The 20,825-nt window shown below is 54.3% G+C and overlaps 1 protein-coding gene across 4 annotated transcripts in view; it reads left to right on the forward strand.

The window, feature by feature from the left end:
* Window positions 1-11,498: 11,498 nt before the first annotated feature.
* The window catches only part of ST8SIA5 (ST8 alpha-N-acetyl-neuraminide alpha-2,8-sialyltransferase 5), a 69,531-nt gene continuing 60,204 nt past the window's right edge, over window positions 11,499-20,825 (forward strand). For 2 of the 4 annotated variants that reach the window (XM_070050245.1, XM_051851249.2), the window contains exon 1: window positions 11,704-11,976. In XM_070050245.1, coding sequence (XP_069906346.1) covers window positions 11,846-11,976 — 131 coding nt within the window. In that variant the 5' untranslated portion in view covers window positions 11,704-11,845. Of the gene's footprint in view, window positions 11,977-20,825 lie in introns of all 4 variants that reach the window. The other 2 variants (XM_051851247.2, XM_051851248.2) reach the window with 2 other exon arrangements.

Raw genomic sequence — 20,825 nt, forward strand, 5'->3', positions numbered from 1 at the left:
GCGCACCTGCAGGCTGGTTTGTCACAAGCAGCCAGGAATGCAAAGGGATGTTCTCCTAGGAACGGGGGCACTTTCCTCCTGACGGAGGAAATCCCTGGCACTCGCTCTGGAGTCATTTTCCGTTTTCTTGGAAGCAGATGTTGTGTCTGGGGTCTGGGTGCCAGTGCAGACCGAGCGTGGAGACCAGCCTACGTCCCAGAGAGACGGGGCCTGGGGAACCTTTGTTTACGTTAAACATTTTTATTATGTAAAAGGCAGAGAGTTGGACAGAGATTTTCCATTTTTGGTTAACTCGACAAATACCTGCATTAGCCAGGCTTTACCAGACCAAAGCCGGTCTCCCACATGGATGGCAAGGATCCAAGAAGAAGCCGTCGCCCACTGCCTCCCAGGGTGCACATTAGCAGGAAGCCAAGGAACTGGGGCTCCAGCCACACACACCTGTGTGGGATGCGGGTGTCCGAGGGGCATCCTAGCCACTGTGCCGAACACCTGCCCTGATTTCTGCACTTCCCTCAGGCGAGAGCGGCACACAGCTCGCATGGCCAGCTGTTTACTCATCTGTGACTGCAGCTATTAGGCCCCACTGGAACCCCGACCTGCTCAGGGTTGTTTTAGCAAGTGTGTCTATTTAGGAAACAGAGGCCAGGATAAGGATTGGTGAGGACGACCGTGAGTCTCTTTTCGATTTAATGGGTTGGGGGGGAGAGAGCAACAGAACTCCCGTCCTCTGGTTCACTCCCCAAGTGCCCACAATGCCAGGGAGTTGGGTGAGGCCAGAGCCAGGAGCCAGGAACTCAGTCCGAGTCTCCCACCTGCATGGCAGGAACACAACCCCCTGAGCGGTCCCTGCTGCCTTCCGGAGCCTGCATTAGCGGGAAGCTGGAGTCGGGAGCCAGAGCCAGGTGTAGAACCCAGACACTCCCACCTACGTGGTGGAGGCATCTTCAGCCCGAGGCGACCACCTACCCAACAGGGAATCTTTGAATGAACCAGCCAGGTAAGCACTGGGGTGGCCATGAGGCCCAGGAGTCTGCATTAAAAAAAAAAAAGGGGGGGGGCCAGTGCTGTGGCGCAGCGGGTTAAAGCCCCGGCCTGAAGCGCCAGCATCCCATATGGGCGCTGGTTCAAGTCCCAGCTGCTCCACTTCCAATCAAGCTCTCTGCTATGGCCTGGGAAAGTGGTGGAAGATGGTCCAAATTCTTGGGCCCCTGCACCCGTGTGGGAGACCCCGAGGAAGCTCCTGGCTCCTGGCTTCAGATCAGTACAGCTCCAGCCGTTGCAGCCATCTGGGGAGTAAACCAGCAGCTGAAAGACCTCTCTCTCTCTCTCTCTCTGTCTCTACCTCTCTCTGTAACTCTGTCTTTCAAATAAATAAAAATAATAATAATAATAAAAAAGGCACTTGGGGAAGTGACAGAGAGGCTGCATCTCCTGCCCAGATTCTGGAAGCTGCTGGGTGGACGAGCTGAGCTCTGGGGCCTGGCGAGCCTGGCTTCCGCATGCCTGCTGTTTGCACCCCGCCTGGGTGTCTAGGAGGCCTGGGAGGTGAGCAGTAGCGGGGGAAGACAGAGGTGGGAAGAACAGTGGAGAAGAGGAAGGATTCCAAGTGGATGCCCAGGCTGCCCACCTACCCTGCTGGAGTTCCTGGGTCAGGTCCTGCCGGTGAGCGCCCTGGGAGGCAGCAGGGGACGGCTCAGGTGCTCGGGGCCTCTGCCATCCATATCGGAGACCCAGATGGGAGTTCCTGGCTCCTGACTTCGGCCTGGCCCTGCCCTGGCTGTCGTGGGCATTTGGGGAATGAATCAGTGGTTGGAAGATCTGTCTGTCTCTCCAAATTTCAAACAAAATGAAAAGAAACAAAAATTAAACAGGATGGGCGCCTGAGGCTCGGAGGAGCGCTGCGTGGGTTCCGGGCACTGCCGGGCTCCTCCGCCCTCCCCGCCGGGTGGTGGGCCCGCAGCCGCCGTCACAGAGAGCCGCACACCGCGATTTGTGCACTTTCAGCGCGTATGTTACACTTTCGGGAAAGGTTAAACGGAAAGACGGGAGCATCCAGTTACTGAATCCTAACGTATTTTTAAACTTCACACACACACAAGTACTTTCACATTTCTCGTGTGCACCTATTAAAATGACACGAACACTTATGTTTCAGAACCTGCAGGTACACGGATAAAATTCCCAAGAGCCCCGGTGGTGAGCAGATTCCAGAATGGAAATTCTGGGGATTTCTGCCCCTTTCTTGTGGCTGCCTAGCCCCTGAGCTGGAACCCACCATTGGCCATGGGCCCTCCCCCTTCCTCCTCCTGCCCCAGCTTCCCTTGCAGCTAGGTGACTACGTGACTCGGGCCAGTCACTGAGACGTGAGCGGAGAAATTGTGGGAGATCTGGGGCAATGTCCTGAAGGGGACAAAGGTCGGTCCTTCAGCTCCCCTTCTGTCTTGTGGACTGGATTCTGGATGTGATGGCTGGAGCTCTAGTATCCACCATGGAATGTGAGTCCAGGACTACTACTTTGGGTATTAGCGTAATGCACTACAAGCGACCGAGAACTTCAAAAACGTTTAAGAATAGCGCTTCTCCCTTAGCCTTGGGTTGCCTACCTGTAAGCATCTGTTACATGATAGAGAATTACTGACTTTATTAAGGGTTGCCATTTTGGGGCTTTCCATCTCTCGGAGCTGAATGTCATTCTAACCCATGGATGTACGACAAAAGACACGTCAGCATCACCCTGACCTCTGAGCCTCCTGGTCAACCACGACCCGAAGGGACCCACAAGTGGGAAGTTAGGAGGTCAGTGAACTCCCTGAACAAATGCCATTGGTTACTCCAGGAGAGCAGACGCCACATGAGAGATCAGCGAATCCCCCACACGCTGCCTAAGCCTGCCTCTCTGTGTTAACTCCTCGGCTGATACAGCTAGGAGGATGCTTCTCAGATTCGAGTGGTTCTAGGCCGGGAACTGTATGCTCTCCCACGCAGCATTTATCTCAGAATGAGAGACCAAGAGAATTTCTCAGACGAATCGGACTCTGGGGATCCTGTGGCCCCGCTGCAGCACGCCCCGGCTTTCTGCGATGGTGCCCCAGGGGCTGTCATTTAGACTGAGAGGCGGGACTAGGGCACAGGAGGGAACGGGGCACCTTTGTGTTTTGAAACCAAGGTGTCGCTGTTGGAAAAGGCAAAAAAATTGCAGCCCTCTCTTATTTCGTAGGCTGGAACTCCAGCGTGGCCGGTAGCTGAATCGAGCCCGAATTGAGACAGCCAGTTAGAAGCAGAGCCGGGCCTGCCACTCAGGCTCAGCCTCTCTCCATGAAGAACATCAGGATTTAAATTAGAGCTGGGGGAGCAGGTGTTTGGCCTAGCAGTTAGGGTGCTCATGTCCCATATCGGAGCGCTTGGTTGAGTGCGCTGCTCCGGCTCCTGCTTCCTGCTAATGTAGACTCCGGGTGGCTCAAGTGATTCAGTTCCTGCTACTCATATGGGAGAGCTGGGTTGAATTCTGGCTCCTAGCTCCAGTCCCATCCGGGCACCGCTTTGGGCATTTGGGGAGTGAAACAGCAGATGGGGGCTATGCACTCTCTCTTTCTCAAAAAAAATGCATTAAAAATAAAGTAAAGCTGTCAAGCCCTTTCCCCAGGGCAGAGATCTGAAAAGGTGGAGGGAAGCGAGGTTGGTGCACCGGGAGCCTGCGGGGCAGAGGCGCCCCAGGAAGGGGTGGGGAGGCTTTTCTCTGCCCGTTGCAAACATAGCGGTGGACCAGCCCTTCCCGGGCTTAACCGATTTCCACGAATCTCCGGTGAATTGAATGATGAGGCACTTAATAGAGTGACAGCCACTAGAACGCAGGAGTCATATTTCTGTACTTTCCTGCTCCCTTGGAAGGAGGTAGATAATTAATTCTTAAGTTGGTACAATAAAGATGTGAGCTCGATGGGGCTGCCTGCCAGGAAGGGTGTGGACAGTGTGTGAGGTTGCGGGGAGGGGTGCGAGGCTGTCAGAAAAGACAGATCAGCTGGCACATCCACACATTTCCTGGCACTGCTCCCTCACACTGTGCCCCGCCGGCTTGTTGTCCGACGATCCAAACTGCAAAGCTCACGTGTCCTTCCCCTCCGTGGCCCCACGGATGAAATCCCAACTCCCCGCGCTTTGTCTCCTGCCCACCCACGCGTGCAGCCACGGAGCTGACCAGGCCTTTGCTCGCAGCTCCTGCTCTGCCCAGGACACCTCCACCACCACCCGGCTTATCTCCTGGCTGCCCATGCTTTCCCTTCACAATTCAGGTGGAACACCACCTGCTTTGGGGAGCCATCCTTGCCATTCTGCCCCTAGTCCCCTGCTCTCCCTGTCCCTCGCAATTTGGGCCGGAGGGATACTTGTCCAACCGTAGGGTATTGGCTGGCTGGCTGCCTCACTGCGATGCCTACTCCCTCGAGGGCGGGGCTATGAATTACCGATCCAGGTTTCCCCAGCATCTTGCAGTGTCTTGCATGGCGTGTCTCGCTATGTCTACCAAATGCTTGGAGCTTTTAGAACTCAGGATGGCGGTTAAATGGCACACGCATGGCTGTGACCATGACACTGAAATTGGGAGCATCCCTGGCAGCTTTGGAAGTGGACGATCACAGTGGCATGTTTAAGGAACCTTAAACAAACAGCTGTATTTATGGGGCATTTTTTTTTTTGGATGCAGCGTACAAAGCTGTGTTTATTTATTTCTTGCAGCTTTACAGAGCATCAGGGCTTGTCCCTTCCAGGAGAGTGGACCTCAAGGAGAAAAATACTTATTTGCCCCCCATGCGTTTGTAGGGGGAGGTTTAATAAAAATAGTAATATAATAACAATAATGACTGCAATCAATAATAAAACACCCCACTATATTCCCCTAATATAGTCAGTTGAAGCTTGGAGAAAAAGGGCTCCCCTTGTGGGAAGGGCCAGAGTATGCTATGGGGCATTATTTTTTAGAGATTTATTTTATTTATTTGAAAGACCGAGTTACAGAAAGAGGTAGAGCCAGAGAGGGAGAGAAGTCTTCCATCCGCGGATTCAATCCCCAAATGACCGCAATAGCTGGAGCTGCACTGATCCAAAGTCAGGAGCCAGGAGCTTTTTCCAGGTCTCCCATGTGGGTGCAGGGGCCCAAGGACTTGAGCCATCTTCTACTGCTTTTCCAGGCCATAGCAGAGAGCTGGATCAGAAGTGGAGCAGCCAGGACTCGAACCAGCGCCCATAGTGGGTGCTGGTGCTATGGCGATGCTTTAACCCGCTATGCCACAGCGCAGCCGATGGGCATTCTTTCGGAAGTCTCAGCGTTACAAAGCACTGGGAACACCTGTCTCGGGGCCTACGCTGGCTTGGAAATGAACACCATTCACTGAAAGGGAAGAACCTGATTCAAGAGCTTCCAGCCCAGAGCTCAGCCTATGGAGAGCAAAAAAGAATGTGGATCCCCTTGGGCCACGTGTCCTCTCTCTGTGGCCTCAGTGTCCTTTGCACAAGCAGTGATGCTGTTTCCGGCTCTCTGGGGTAATACAGGCACTTCCGGTGCAACAGACACCGCTCTGTGATACACAGGCTGGATTACAGACTAAAACAATAATGATGATAATGGTGATGGTGATGTCTCTTCCCTGTGGAATAAAGTGGGTAAACTGGAACAAATGCAGGAGAGGAAAGCCGCAGAGGTGCTGCCAAGAAAGAGGAGGATGCCTGTCAGGTGCCGATGTGAAGTCCAAAGGTGACTTCATATCCACGGTCAAGGTCAGGAATGATTTATCTTACATTGTGCAGAGCGCAACTCATTCTTCCTAAAGGAACTGAACAAGGGGTCAAAAAGTGTGTGGAAATGGAGCTAAAAGAAGTTTATTTTGGTGCAAAAAAGTTTGAAATCCAAGCATACAAGTGGTTTTCAAAAAACTTGTGCAAGGAGGCCAGTGGGTTTTTTTTTTTTTTTGGAAGATTTATTTATTTATTTGAAAGTCAGAGTTACACAGAGAGAGAAGGAGAGGCAGAGAGATAGAGAGAGAGAGAGAGAGGAGAGGGAGAAAGAGAGAGAGGTCTTTCATCCACTGGTTCACTCCCCAAATGGCTGCAATGGCTGGAGCTGTGCCAATTCGAAGCCAGGAGCCAGGAGCTCCTTCCGGGTCTCCCACATGGGTGCAGGGGCCCAAGGACTTGGGCCATCTTCTACTGCTTCCCCAGGCCATAGCAGAGAGCTGGATTGGAAGAGGAGCAGCGGGGACTCGAACTGGTGCCCAAATGGGATGCTGGCACTGCACGTGACGGCTTTACCCGCTATGCCAAAGCGCCGGAAGCCAGTGTTGTGATGCAGCAGGTTAAGCTGCTGCTTGCCACACTGGCGTCCCACCTCAGAGCACCTGTTCAAATCCCGGCCACTCGGCTTCTGATCCAGCTCCCTGTTAATGTGCCTGGGAAGGCAGCGGATGATGGCCCAAGTGCTGGATGGAGTTCCTGGCTCCTGGCCTTGGCCCGGTCAAGCCCTGACGGTTGTGGCCATTTAGAGAGTGAACCAGTGGATGGAAGATATTTTTCTCTATGTTACTCTGCCTTCCAAATCAATCAATAAATATTTTCCAAGAAGCTCACAGAACATGATTATTATGAAAAAATAACATAGATTTTAAATCTTTTGCACCAAAATAAATATCATTTAATTGCATTTCCATAAGCTTCTTGAAGTACCCTCATATGCCCATGATTTTTAACAGCAATCTATGAAAAACAAGACTGATGGAGCAGTGTCTGTGGTTGACCATGCAGTGGCCATGCTGGCTTCTCTGGACATGAGGCTGTCCTAGGGGCCTCTGCTCACAAGGCAGCCAGCTAACCGTCCCCACACAGCCTCCCAAAGCTGGGGATCAGCCTCTTCTAAACGTAAAGAGGCCCCGGAACAGTGTGTACTTGTGATGAACCCTTCAGCATATGGGTGGAATGTCGCTTACATAATCGGACACGTGGCGGTTGTGCTGTGTAATATAACATATAACCGGCTTTCTTAAACCAGGAAAAACCTCAGTGTTTTGTTTTTTTTTTCCGTTTGGTATTGGAGACCACACTCCCCGCATGAATAATGCCCACCAGTTATCAGTAATTTAGCACACTGTGCCAGGGTTGACATTTGTTCCTGGCTTAATTGTGTGCAAGTGTGTGCTTTCAACAATGAGGCAGCTGTGCCCAAGCCTGGCAGTTAGGATGTGGAACTGGTGTGTGTCGAATCTGGCACAGTGATCAGTTTTCCATGTGTTGACTCTTTTGTTTGCAAGGCCTTTCTGAGCGTTTGCTGCAGTTCCGCTCCCAGAATATCAATTTGGCTGCAAATGGAGCCTCGCTCCCTATCGACAGCATCAGCAGGGGCTGTAGGTCCTCTCGAGTCTCCAAGACAGATGCATGTGTGAGGAGGCATCCACTTGGATTTGACCTTTGACCTGCAGCAGGATTCCAGACGCCATCAGGCACAGAAGAGCAGCGTCAGCACAGGACTGTCGCTGATTGTTTGCGGTCTCCTGTGATCTGAATGCTGCATGGCCACAGACTTCCAGTCGGGCCTGGTGGCAGCATCCCTCTTAGCCCCTGCACACACGATCTGGCCACGGGGAGACCAAGTACTTGCAGAGCCGTTAGTTGCCTTCAACTGTTTTCTCTCCTGACTTAGTCTGCACCCAACCTGGCAAGAAGACCCAACCATTCACACTCACATGGGTGTTCATTTTCTACTGCTGGGAAACAGATGGCCACAAACTTAGCAGCCTAAGCCAACACACACTTTGGAGCGCACAGTCATGGGGGTCTTCAGTCTGGGCACACTCGAGCTGGCTTCTCTGCTCAGGGTCCCAAAGGCTGAAATGAAGGTGTAGATGGCTGGGGCTCAGCGTCCTCCTCAAAGCTCACGCAGCGCGTCCACAGGAGTCAGGGCCCTTCTTTGTGATTGCTCGACACGGGGTCCCCAGTCTCAGCTCCATGAGGCCACCTGCGGCCCTGGTCATGTGGTCCCCTCGATCCGTCCCTCCCTTGCTTCAACTCTTTTACCAGGAGGAAGGTGCCCAGTCCCCTTTAAGGGCGCATGTCCCCAGGCCCAGAGAGGGCTGTCTCCCAGCTTTCAAGCCTGGTTGCACCTGCAGAAGTCCTTCCCACAGCACCTGGATCAGCAGCAGTCCATCGAACAAAGAGAAGGGGTGTGCACGAGAAGGGGTGAGGAATCTCGAGGGCCACTCTGAATTCTCCCTGTCACACACATTCACGCAGATGAATCTCACAATCCACACTGAGCAAAGATGTCAGACACAAAAGAGTACATAATGTGGGATTCCCATTATTTAAAACACAGTGGTGCAGTGAGTGAGGCCACTGCTTGGGGGGGCCCCACAGCTCATGTTGGGGTACCAGATGGAGTCCTGGCTACTCTGCTTGTGATCTGGATTCCTGCTAATGCCCAAGTACTTGGGCCCCTGCCACCCATGTGGGAGACCTGGATGGAGTCCCTGGCTCTTGTCTTTGGCCTGGCCCAGGCCTGGCTGTTACAGGCATCTGGAGAGTGAATCACAGCATGGAAGATCTCCTCTCTGTCTATATCATTCACTCTCTACCTTTCCAGTAGATGAAAATAAACTACATTAAAATGAAATGCAAGAAGAGCAGACACTGATCCTGGTGTTAGAAGCCAGAACCATGACCACTTTTCAGCACACAGTCGTGAAAGGGAGCCCTGGGGTGGTCTTTGGAGGGAGGCAGGTGTTTCTGTTCCCTGATCTGCATGCCAATTGCAAGGATGTGTATAGCTTGTAAAAACTCACCCAGCTATATGCTTATGCCTCCTGTACTTTTCTGTAAGTGCACTTTGCTGCAATTTAGGAATTCTTAGGATAATTTGGGGTCATTACTTTCAAATAGATTTGTTCCTTTTTTCCCAGGAAGCATGCATCACAAGACAGATCAGAGTGGGCACTGGCGGGGGTAGAGGATAAGCAGGAACAGAAAGGAAGCAGGAGGGAGCCTGGCCTGGTGAAAACATGGGGGTATCTCACAGGAGAAAGCTCAGTGCTCTGTCTGCCTGGGACCTGCGTGTGGCACCTGCTGCATGGTCTGTGTGACCCAGTGCAAAGTCAATGCAGGGCCCCTTGTTCAAAGATCTGAAGGCAGCAGGAGCACCAAGGGGGATGGTGTGGGTGTGGGGGGACAGTGGCACAGGTCCCACTCCCTGCCTGTGTGTTTGGAGCAAAGAGCCAGCTCCAGGCATCCAAGGACTTCGTGTTGGGTAAGTTATTTAGGGCAGTTAGTGCTTTAGTATCTTCAGTTGTAAGATGAGTTAGCCGGAGGCTAGGAAGCAAAAATGCATTAATAAATGAAAGAGCGGGCACTTTTTGATGCACAAGACATGAAGCACATGCTGAGATTATTGTAATGAGGGGGCCACTATCTGTTTGAGCCCCTCTCCCCCCTCCCCTTTTTAAGATTTATGTATTTGAAAGACAGAGGGAGGGAGGGAGAAAGAGAGAGTGCTTCCATCTGCTAGTTCACTCCGCAAATGTCCTCAATGGCTGGGGCTACGCCAGGCCAAAGCCCGGAGCCAGGAACTCCATCCAGGTCTCCTACTTGGGTGGCAGGGGCCCCAAGCACTTGGGTCATCTGCTGCTGCTTTCCCGGGTGCATTAGCTGATGTGCAGGAGCTGGATCCCATATTGTAGCCAGCGGGACATACACCCATTTTCTTTTTTTTTTTTTCTCTCTCTCTTTTCTTGACAGGCAGAGTGGACAGTGAGAGAGAGAGACAGAGAGAAAGGTCTTCCTTTTCCGTTGGTTCACCCTCCAATGGCCGCTGTGGCCAGCGCACCGAGCTGATCCGAAGCCAGGAGCCAGGTGCTTCTCCTGGTCTCCCATGTGGGTGCAGGGCCCAAGGACTTGGGCCATCCTCCACTGCCTTCCCAGGCCACAGAAGAGAGCTGGACTGGAAGAGGAGCAACCGGGACAGAATCCGGTGCCCCGAGCGGAACTAGAACCCGGTGTGCCGGCGCCGCAGGCAGAGGATTAGCCTATTGAGCCGCGGCACCGGCCATACACCCATTTTCTTACAATGTCTTTATTTTCACCTTGGTTGAGGCAAGGGGAGGGGAGAGAATTTTTTATCGACTGGTTCACGCCCCAAATGTCCACAACAGCCAGGGCTAGGCCAGATGGAATCCAGGAGCCAGGAACTCAATCAAGACCTCCCATGTGGAAGGCAGGGACCCACGTGGTTGAGCCTCACTGGGTGTGCAGTAGCCGGAGGCTGGATGGCAAGCAGAGGTGCCGGGATTCCAGCCGGCACTGCAGTACGGGATGTGAGTGTCCCAAATAGCGACTTAACCGCTGTGCCACAAGCCGGCCCCTGAGTTCTTTAATTGGCTAAAAAGCCTACCTGTGACACCAGGGATAAATACACAAAACAACTTTCGAGACAGCAGAATCCACTTCGGCCTTGGGAGTCCAGATACATTGCAGACTGGGTGGAACGCGCACTGGAGGGGGGGGGGGTAACCGTGCGGTCTTTCCGGTTCAAAAAGGAGATCACCAAACGCCGAAATCGAGGACCGGCCTTCCGGGAAGCTTTCATCTACGTTCCATCTCTGGCTGAGCTCTGAGTCTCGGCCAGGCTCCGAGCGGACTCCCGGGCCCGATTCCAGCGCCTCTGGGAGGGGCTGGAGGGTCCCAGTGAGGGGGCCCTGGGCTCCTGCAGCCGGGGCGCGGGGTGAGCACCGCCGGGGTCGGGATGACAGGGCGGTGCGGGACTGGGGCTGGGGCAAGGATGCCTCAGGGGTCCAGACATTCGCGCTGCATTTCTGGGATCCTTCTCCCCGGCGCGCTCTCTGGAGCACAAACCTTGCCGGGCGCGCTGACCTAGTAGAGGTCGCGGAGGCCGGGGCTCCCCAAGGCGGCCAGCTGCCAGACCTAAGCTTGACGAGCGGACCCAAGGATGAGACAAGGTCCCAGTGCTGCGCAGGAGGAAGCAGCGCGCTGCGGGGGGCGGGAAGCCCCTGAATTCCTTCCTCGCTGGAGTCGGGGCGTGCGCCGTCCTTGAAGGGCAGCCGGGCTGACCTTGCGCCGCCTGCTCCGGGGCGCTCTCCAGGAGCGCGCAGGGACGCAGCCGCGGCGGTGACTCAGTGCCCTGCGCGCCGCATGCAAATGCTCCTCTCCCGCAGCCGAGCTCCGCGGCCGCGGCTTTCCCGTCCGGCCCCCATTTGACTTCCACGATTGCAGCCCGGCGTTTTCCGCACCTCCCCACAGCCAGCCCGTCACCAGCGGACCGTGCGGGTGCTCTGTCGCCCACCTCCCACCCGCTGAACTGTAGGCCGACCTCCGAGCTGCCGAGCTTCGGGCCGGCTTGGGCAGGCTCTGCGCGCTGGGCCCCCGCGCCCGGGAGCAGGGCCGAAGGGGGCGGCGCGCCGGGGCGCACGGCGGACGGAGCCCGCTCCCCATTGGCCAACGCTTCGGCGGGAGGGGACGGCCCCGGCGCGCGGCACCTGGCGTCGCCCCTCCGCTGGGAAACCGGCGGCTCCCCGGCACCCGCGCGCACGGGCAGAGACGTCGGAGGGAAGGCCCGGGGCCGCGGCCGCGCTCCCTGCGGCCGGATCAGTCCTGCTTGCCGCCCAGGGGCCAGTCGCGTCCGGATGCCCCCCGAGCTGCAGCCGCGCCAGCCGGAAACTTTGCCCCGCCAAGTCCTCCGCCCGCCTGACCGCGCCGAGAGGTGCCGGGCCCGCCGCGCGGCCCCCGGGGGCCCGGAGCCCCGCGCGCGATCGCCGGGCCGCCCCGCGCCCCGCGCCTGCGGCACCCGGCCGCCAGGATGCGCTACGCAGACCCCTCGGCTAACCGGGATTTGTTGGGGAACCGAACTTTGCTCTTCATTTTCATCTGCGCCTTCGCTTTGGTGACCTTGCTGCAGCAGATCCTGTACGGCAGGAACTACATCAAGAGGTGAGAAAGTCGGCGGGGCGGCGCCGCGCCCTCGGGAGCGGCCGTGGGGTCCGCGCGCAGGCCCCGGCGCCGCGAAGCGCGTCTCCGCCCTCCCGGCCAGGGCACTGCGCGAGTTCGGCGCCAGCCGGCGGCCCCGGCAACTTAGTTCTGCGGTGAAAAACGGGCTGGGGGCGGGTTGGCATAACGCGTGGCCGGACTGACTCCAGGTCCACCTAAGTGCCCGGAGCCGTCCTGGGGGTCGCAGCCGAGCCTCCCACACCGCCTCGAGCTCACGGCCGTGGGGTGGGAGCAGGGGCGCGAGATGCTGTTTTTCGGTCTGTTGATTGAACCTTCAGTTTTTGGAGGGACTCCGGGGGGGGGGGCGGGGAGACGCACCCCCTCCCCGAGTCGGATTAGGTGGAGGTGGTGGCCGGCCGTGGCCGTGCGTTAGGGACAGGGAATCCTCACAATCCCGTGGCCACCGAGTCTGCTGTGAAACGTGCACCCTGGCCCCTTCCGAAACAGACGGTACTCAGCCTTGGCGCAAACGGTCAAAGCGGTCCTCTGCCCCCGGCCACGGGCGAGCCCGGGGAGGAGAAAGCTGCGGAAGGCGTCGCTGAGAAACGCGCTCACGGGCTGCGTCCCCGCAGGCAGAAGATGGGCTAGGCACCTGCCGCTGCCTTCTGTGGGCTCTGCCGGCTTCTGGGGGAGACGCTCGGGTTACTCTGCCTGGTCTGGGGACTGAGGGAGGTTCGGTTGTAGGGCTCTCGCGTATCAGAGATGCGGGGAAATAGACACCTCCCACCCCGTTTTTACTGGAGCGTTTTTTTCTCTGCTGCGTGTGTCCCTCTTGCTGTCTCTTTCCCCTTCTGATAGGGAACAAATACGCCTCTCCTGCTCCGCAAGCATCTCCTCTCCTCTGCTCTTTCAAATGATCAGCAGGTGTTCTTTCTGTGCCCTTGGGGTTTGAAATGGGTCAGGCGTGCTCTTCATCTGGGCTGCCCAGGAGGATAGGAGGCCGGGGATTGCACCTGCTTCTCTCCCCGCATTGAGCGCGCCTGCCTTGGCTGTGACTTCCCCCAGAGCTGTGCCCCACACTTGTCTCCCACAGTCCCTGCCACAGACCTTTCGCAGAGAGCCTCTTCCCTAATGGAGGACAGCTCGTGTATGGCACTTGGTGGCTTCAAAGGACATTTTCAGAGCTTCCTGACTCGTTGGATCTGGTTGGGGCTGCCTCTTGTTTTGGTTCCTGCCACTCGGAGATGATCCTGTGCAAGGACAGCTGAGTCCCGGAACCGGCCTGCTGCCTGTGGGCCTGTAGGCCCTTTGCCTAATGCTGTTTTGGCACTTGCTCCTCAGCAGAGCTGTGCTGGGTTCCTGCCCCCTGCTGGAGCCTCCCTAGAGTTGCTGGGGGCTGCTGGGAGTTCTTCTGCCTTGTCAACAGGAGCTCAGTGTCTGTGCCCATGGCAGGTGCCAGCCCAGTTACCACCTGCTTGCTCTGGCAGGATGGGCCTGCTCTTGGGGGCTGGGCCAGCTGCCTGGAGTTCAGCAGGTGTACCTGTTGCCTCCTGTTCGCACACAGAGACCTGGACCCCCTAACTCCCACAGATGCCACCTTTCCAGTCTCACTCTGGGGACTCGGATTAATCTGATGAAGCTAGCGTGTGCCCATCCTGGACCGGTGCAAAGCTTATGAATGCCCCATCCTGGAAGAGTGCCTTGGGGTAAAGGAGATGATGCAGTTCAAGGCTCAGGGGGCTCGAAGTCCACTTGAGGAGAGAGGGAGCAAGTGTTAAATTGTCTGAGAAGATAGGCACTTATGGCTAGAATAGTTAGGGAAGACTGCCTGGAGGAGGCAGACTTGAAAGAAGGGTAAGTTTTGGATAGAGGAGGGGATGTGCACATCCAGAAATAAAAAGTGTGGGAGAAAAGGTAGAGATGTGTGGGACACTGCCCCCTCTCATCTCTCCCACACTTGCCTGTGCTGCTGCACTTGGCTTTATCATTAGGTTCTCTGTCAGGGAGGCTGCCCCGATCCAGGACTGGATTGTGGCTGCCACAGCACTTCCACCCAAAACACCCGCTCACGTGTCTTGTTCCTACATGGATCGTGCTTGTGATGAACTGACCTGGCGTGACTGTTGATCTGCCACCTGCCTAGATATGCCCGTTGTCCAAGGTTCCTCAAGCAGGGGTCCCGGGGCTGCCTGCCTCAGAAGCACCCAGAGGGCTGTGGGAATGCAGATTCCTGGGCCCCTGGCTCAGACTTTCTGGGGTGGGATCTGGAACCTGGCTTTTTAGCATCCCTCCGCTCTCCCTAACTGCTCCAGACCAGCGATCTCAGTGGAGGGCACCTTGGCCCCAGGCAATGTGCTGAGATGCGGGGGTAGGGTGTGGGGGTGGGGGGCACAGAAGGCACTTCTGCCGGCCGGTGGGGAGAGGCCAGAGATGCCGGAAGACCCACAGCACCTCGTGTGCCCCCAGCCATGGAGAATCATCTGGCCCCAGATGTCAGCAGGGCTGAGGGTGAGAAGCCCAGCCCTGGAGGGGAAACTCCATGAGGCAGGGATTCAGCTGGTGTCTGGGCTGTAACAAGATCTCAATACATGGTAGATGATGAACCAGTGGTGGAAGGTGCAGGGTGGGCGTGTGTGTGTGTGTGTGTGTGTCTACAGGGAGAGGGACTGGGAGAGACCCGATGAAGAGGTGGATCCAGTGGGATGGGGGCAGTGTGGGGAAGGGGGCAGAGGTAAGTGGGTGAGCAGCTTCCGCAAAATGCTCTGAAGATTGAGGACACTTTGAATTTGGCTCATTCTCGACTAGGATGGCGACATGATAAAAACCACCAGGAATGAAGTCGGGTCTTGCACAGGAAGGGTTAAAGAGCAGGAGAGGCTGGGAGGTGGGAAGGGAGGAGGTGCGCCCGGTGTGGTGCGCTGGGTTTCCTGTCATCCTACACCATCCTACACCACAGCACCCTCTCCAGGCCCAGCTGCTTTGCTTCCAGTCCAGCTTCCTGCGAATGTTCCTGGGAAAGCAGTGGAAGATGCTTGGGCCGCTGCCACTCACGCGGGAGACCAGATGGAGTTCTAGGCTTCTGGCTTCTTCCTGGTCCAGACCTGGCTGATGTGGCCATTTGGGGGAGCAGTGGATGGAAGATACCCCCCTCCGTTGTCTTGTTCTCTCTCTCTCTCTGTCATTTTGCTTTTCAAACACATAGATTTATTTTTTTTAAGTGAGGAGAATGTCACAAGGGACAGATCTGCTTTGGAGCTGGGGTATCCCTGGAGGCTGCTGTTCTGTGTTTCTGTGCTGAGCTGGTATGATGCTACCTTACAAAGATCCTGGATACAAAGGTGGCAGAGAACTGGGGGACAGACTGTGCGTTTATTTCTTTGGCCCCTGTACCTCTCCCGGTGCTTCAGGAGGGTCCATGCAGCAGGAGCATCAGAGCTCTGAGACCCATGTTGCAAACACCTCCCCTGGACAGGAGGGGAGAAGGCTGGGTGGTGCGGACGGCGTAGAGGGCTAGGTGTCTCCAGTGGAGAAAGCAAGCTCTGTGTGCATTAGAGGAGGAAAAAGCAAGAAACCAGGCTTCCAAGTTTGATCTGGAAGTTCTTGGCGTCCCTGGTCTGTTCTTGATTGAACAAATACTTGATGAAGATTTCCTACTTGCTGAGCCCAGAGCTGAGGATGTGATGGTGTGCAAGGCAGACATGACCCAGGGGCTTGGAGTGCTCTTGGGAGGACTGAAAGACCCAACTCTTATTCCTAGCATGCCCAGAGCGATGGACAAAGGGCTGCTGGGGTGAGTTGGAGTGAACCAGAGCAAATCAGCACGCTTCGGGGTGCATGAAGGTATTTGAAAGGGGTCTCAAGGGAGACATGATCCCCAGATGCTGGTCGAAGGGGATGCAGCCCAGTTTGAGCCAAGAGTGAAAGGTGCAGGAAAGAGCTGAGCACAACTCAAGTGCTGGAGCTGCCCAGCTAGGGGCTGGGGTGGGTGCAGGCAGGCTCAGAGCAAGGTGAGGGGCAGAGAGAATGCAGAAGGCGTGCACCTGGAGGGAAGAGGGTAGCAAGTCTAGTGTGGGAGGCAGTCCATGGGGACCTGTCCTGCAGCTCACTCGCTTGCTCTCTCTCTCCTTTTTAATAGAAGATTTATTTATATACTTTGAAAGGCAGAGTGACAGAGAGAGAGAGAGAACAGGAGCAAGAGCTTCCATTTGCTGGTTCACTCCCCACATGACTGCAGTGGCCAGGGCTGGGCCAAGCCAAAGGCAGGAGCCTGGGTCTCCATCCAGGTCTCACATGTGGGTGGCAGGGGGCCCAAGTGCTTGGGCCATCTTCTGTTGCTTCCCCATATGCATTAACAGGAAGCTGGATTGGAAGTAGAGCAACTGGGACTTGAACTGGTGCCCACATGGGATTCTGGTGTGGTAGGTGGTAGCTTAACCAGCTGTGCCACAATGCCAGTCCTCAAACAGCTCTTTGGAAGTGAGATCTGGCACTGCGAATGGAGAAGAGCCAGGCCAGCAGTGTGGACTTGCGGCACTACCATCAAGCTCAGTGTTGTGCAGGCTTTTATGAGTGTGGTGCACAGTGAGTGATCCAGTACTGTGACCTGAAGCACAGTCATGTGTGCACCCAACTGAAACCTTCTGTGAAGTGGCACTTGGCTTTGTTATGAAAAATGCGCTCCAGTGTCTTCCGTCTTATTGCATTAAAAATTATTCTGCTTCATTTAAAAAAAATACAGTGGGATGTTATCTAGCCTTAGGAAGGAAGGCAAATCTGACACGTGCTACACTGTGGATGAGTCTTTAACATACCCTGATAATAAATAAGACAAGCACGAAAGGACAAATACTGTTGGCTTCCACTAAATGTTAGGGACCCACACTGGGAGTTTCCAGGGTCAGGGGAGGGTGAGCGGTTAGTGGGTAGAGTTTGTGTTGGGGAAGGTGAACACATTCCAGAGGAGCAGGGTGGTGGTGGTAGGACAACAGTGTGGGTGTACTTAATGCCACTGAATTGTGTACCTAAAAATGGTTAAAATGGGAGTGAGCATTGTGGCTCAGCGGGTCAAACTGTCACTTGGGACGCCTGTATCCCTTCTTGGATTGCCTGGTTGGAGCCTCAGCTCCTGTTAATGCAATTGGAAAGCATTAGATGATGGCCCGAGTACTTAGGCTCCTGCCACCCATGTGGGAGACCCAAATGGAATCCCTGGTTCCTGACTTCGGCCTGGCCCAGCCCTGGCTGTTGCAGGCATTTGGGGAATGAACCAGTGGATGAAAGATTTCTCTCTCTCTTGTCTCTCTCCCTGTCATTCTCTGCCTGTCCCTCTCTTTGTCATTCTGCCTTTTAAATAAATAAATAATAAATAAATACATCTTTTTAAAGCTCATTCAGATGGAAAATTTTGTTATATTATTTTACCCACAATAAAAAAAGCAGAAAGTATCTGGGAGCAGCCCCCCAAATTTTATTTTCCAGCCCACTGGGTCTAGTCACACAGTTGGGAGCCATCACCATGACCGGGCTTCGAACATTTGCATTACCCTGGAGGAGGAACCCTGCACCCTCCAGTTTCCCCACCCCCTCCCAGCCCTGGAAATGAACAAATGCACTTCTCTCTCTTCTGTCTCTGCAGCTTGGCCTACTCGGGACATTCCCTATAAGTGGAGTCATATGTGGTCCTGTGTGATTGACCTCCTGTCTCGGCACAGTGCTGCCAAGTTCATCCACAGTGTAGCACGCATCAGTACTCCCTTGTATCCCTGCATAGTGATGCCTTGTGTGGCTCCACCACATTGTGTCTACCTGTTCTTCGACTGTTGGGCATCCGGGTTGTGTGCACTTTTTGGCTGTGCTGCCTGTTGCTGCCATGAGGGTTCCTGGGAGATAGCAGATGGCAGTTCAAATGCCTAAGCCCCATCCACCCATGTGGAGACCCAGCTGGAGTTCCTGGCTCCAGGCTGTACCAGCTGGGCCTGCGTCAGGCCAAAGCCTGGAGCCAGGAACTCCAGCTGGGTCTCCACATGGGTGGATGGGGCTCAAGCATTTGAACAGCCATCTGCTATCTCCCAGGACGCATTAGCTAGAAACTGGATTGGAAGTGGAGGAGCTGGTCCTACTGGCTCATGCTGCAGCGTGTGGGCGTCCCCAGCAGAGGTGTAACCCGCTGTGCCACAATGCCTGCTGTCTGTCTTTTTGATCCCAGCCATCCTGGAGGCTTGGAGGTAGTGTCTTGCCGGGGTTTTTATTTTGCATTTCCCTGGTGACTCATGTGTGGAGCATCTTCTTGGTCACGTGTCTATCTTCTTGAGAGGAGCATTTCTTCAGATCCTTTGCCTGTTTTTAATTGGGACTGTTTGCTTTATTCCTGAGTCGTCAGAGCTCTCTATTGATTGTCAGATGTTAGTGCCGTGTATTGAAAACCGTTTCTCTCATCATGGGGTGTCCTTTGGCTTTCTTGCCTGTGTCCTTGAGCCACAAAGTTCTACACTGTGCTGAAGTCCCGTTTGGCGATGATTGCTTGGGCTTTCAGTGTCCTACCCAAGAAATCACTGGCTAATCCAAAATCAGGATGATGGTTGCCTGCGTTTCCTTCCGAGAGTTTCAAAGTTTCGGATCCCTGCCGGCACCGCGGCTCACTAGGCTAATCCTCCACCTTGTGGCGCTGGCACACCGGGTTCTAGTCCCTGTCGGGGCGCTGGAGTCTGTCCCGGTTGCCCCTCTTCCAGGCCAGCTCTCTGCTGTGGCCCGGGAGTGCAGTGGAGGATGGCCCAAGTGCTTGGGCCCTGCACCCGCATGGGAGACCAGGAGAAGCACCTGGCTCCTGCCTTCGGATCAGCGTGGTGCGCTGGCCACAGCACACCAGCCGCGGCGGCCATTGGAGGGTGAACCAACGACAAAGGAAGACCTTCCTCTCTGTCTCTCTCTCTCTCACTGTCCACTCTGCCTGTCAAAAAAAAAAAAAAGTTTCGGATGCTACACTGAAGCCTTTGAGTCATTTTGAGTTCATTTTTGCATATGCTGTGGTTACCTGGTTGTAATGGGGATGCTGAAAACGTGTTACCATTGTGTTAGGTGGTCACATTTTTGTTTTGGTTTGGTTTTTTTCTCTAATAGATAAAGAAGGTTCCACACATTTGTAGACTGTGCTAAAAGGTTTGTTTTCACTTGTGTTTGGGTGTCAATCTTGTTCCATACTTGATGTGTAGTTTTTCTCCTTCAGTCTTTTGATGTGCTTTAACTATCTTAGTTAATGTTCAATGTAAACCTTAGAGATAAATCCAGCTTGCTCATGGTATGTTATTTGTCTCATATAATATGAGGTTATGCTCTTACTTGTGTTTAGGATGTCGTATCTCATGTTCTTGAGTGATGCTGGTATGTAATTTTCTTTTATCATGCTGTCTTTGGTTTGAAAACCAGTCTGGGGGCTAGTGCTGTGGCATAACAGGTAAAGCCGCCACCTACAGTCCCAGCATCCCATATGGGCACTAGTTCGAGTCCCGGCTGCTCCTTTTCCAATCCAGCTCTCTGCTATGGCCTGGGAAAGCAGTAGAAGATGGCTCAAGTCCCTGGGGCCCTGCACCCACGTGGGAGACCCTGAAGAAGCTTCAGGCTCCTGGATTTGTATTGGCCCAGCTCCAGCCATTGTAGCCATTTGGGGAGTGAACCATCAGAGGGAAGACCTCTCTCTGTCTGTAATTCTGCCTTTCAAATAAATAAATAAATCTTTTTTTTTTTTAAAGAAGCGAACAGTTAAAAAAAAAAAAAAAGAAAGAAAACCAGTCTGGCAGCCCCTATGTATTCATTCCCTTGAGTATTTTTAGCAAGTTTTTGAAGATCATCTATGCTTTGAAAGTTTAGTAGAACTCCCCTGTTTGTCCATCCATACCTAATGTTTTCCTTATGGGATGACCTTACATTACTAATTTCTTTCTTTTTTCATTTTTTAAAAAGATTTATTTATTTGAGAGGCAGAGTGACGGGGGGGGGGGGCGGGGGGAAGAAATCGATCTTCCATCCAGTGGTTCACTGCCCAAATGTCTGCAACAGTCAGGTCTGGGCCAGGCTGAAGTCAGGGGCTCCATCCTGGTCTCTTATGTGGGTGGGAGCAGCCCAAGCACTTGGGCCATCTTCTGCTGCCTTCCTAGGCTCACTAGCAGGAATCTGGTCTGAAGCCGAGTATCTAGGAACGAAACCAGCATTCTGATGTGGGATACCAGCATCACAAGTGGCAGCTTAACCTACCACACCACAATGCCGCTCCCACCAATTTCTTTCTTTTTTCTCTAAGATTTATTTACTTATTTGAAAGGTGGAGTGACAGAGAGACAGAGAGTGAGATCTTCCTTCCACTGGTTCACTCCCCAGATGGAAACCAGGAGTTTCTTCCAGGTCTCCCACATGGGTGCAGGGGCCAAAGGACTTGGGCCGTCTTCTGCTGCTTTCCCAGGCACATTAGCAGAGAGCTGAATTGGAAGTGGAGCAGCTGGCACTCAAACTGGAGCCCATAAGGGATGTGGGCACTGCAGGTGGCAGCTTTACCTGCTACACCACAGCACTGGCCCCAACTAATTTATTCTTTAGTGATTGTAAGACTATTTAGCTTTTCTATTTCTTTTTTTTTAATTAATTAATTTATTTGAAAGGCAGAGTTGGGGCTGGCGCTGTGGCATAGTGGGCTAAGCCTCAGCCTGCAGTTTCGGCATCCCAAATGGGCACTGGTTCAAGTCCTGGCTGCTCCACTTCCATCCAGCTCTCTGTTAACTCCTAAGAAAGCAGTGGAAGCTGGCCCAAGTTCCTGGGCCTCTGCACCCATGTGGGAGACCCCAAAGAAGCTCCTGGCTTTGGAT

The sequence above is a fragment of the Oryctolagus cuniculus genome, chromosome 10, assembly GCF_964237555.1.
Source record: "Oryctolagus cuniculus chromosome 10, mOryCun1.1, whole genome shotgun sequence".
Taxonomy (NCBI): Eukaryota; Metazoa; Chordata; class Mammalia; order Lagomorpha; family Leporidae; genus Oryctolagus; species Oryctolagus cuniculus.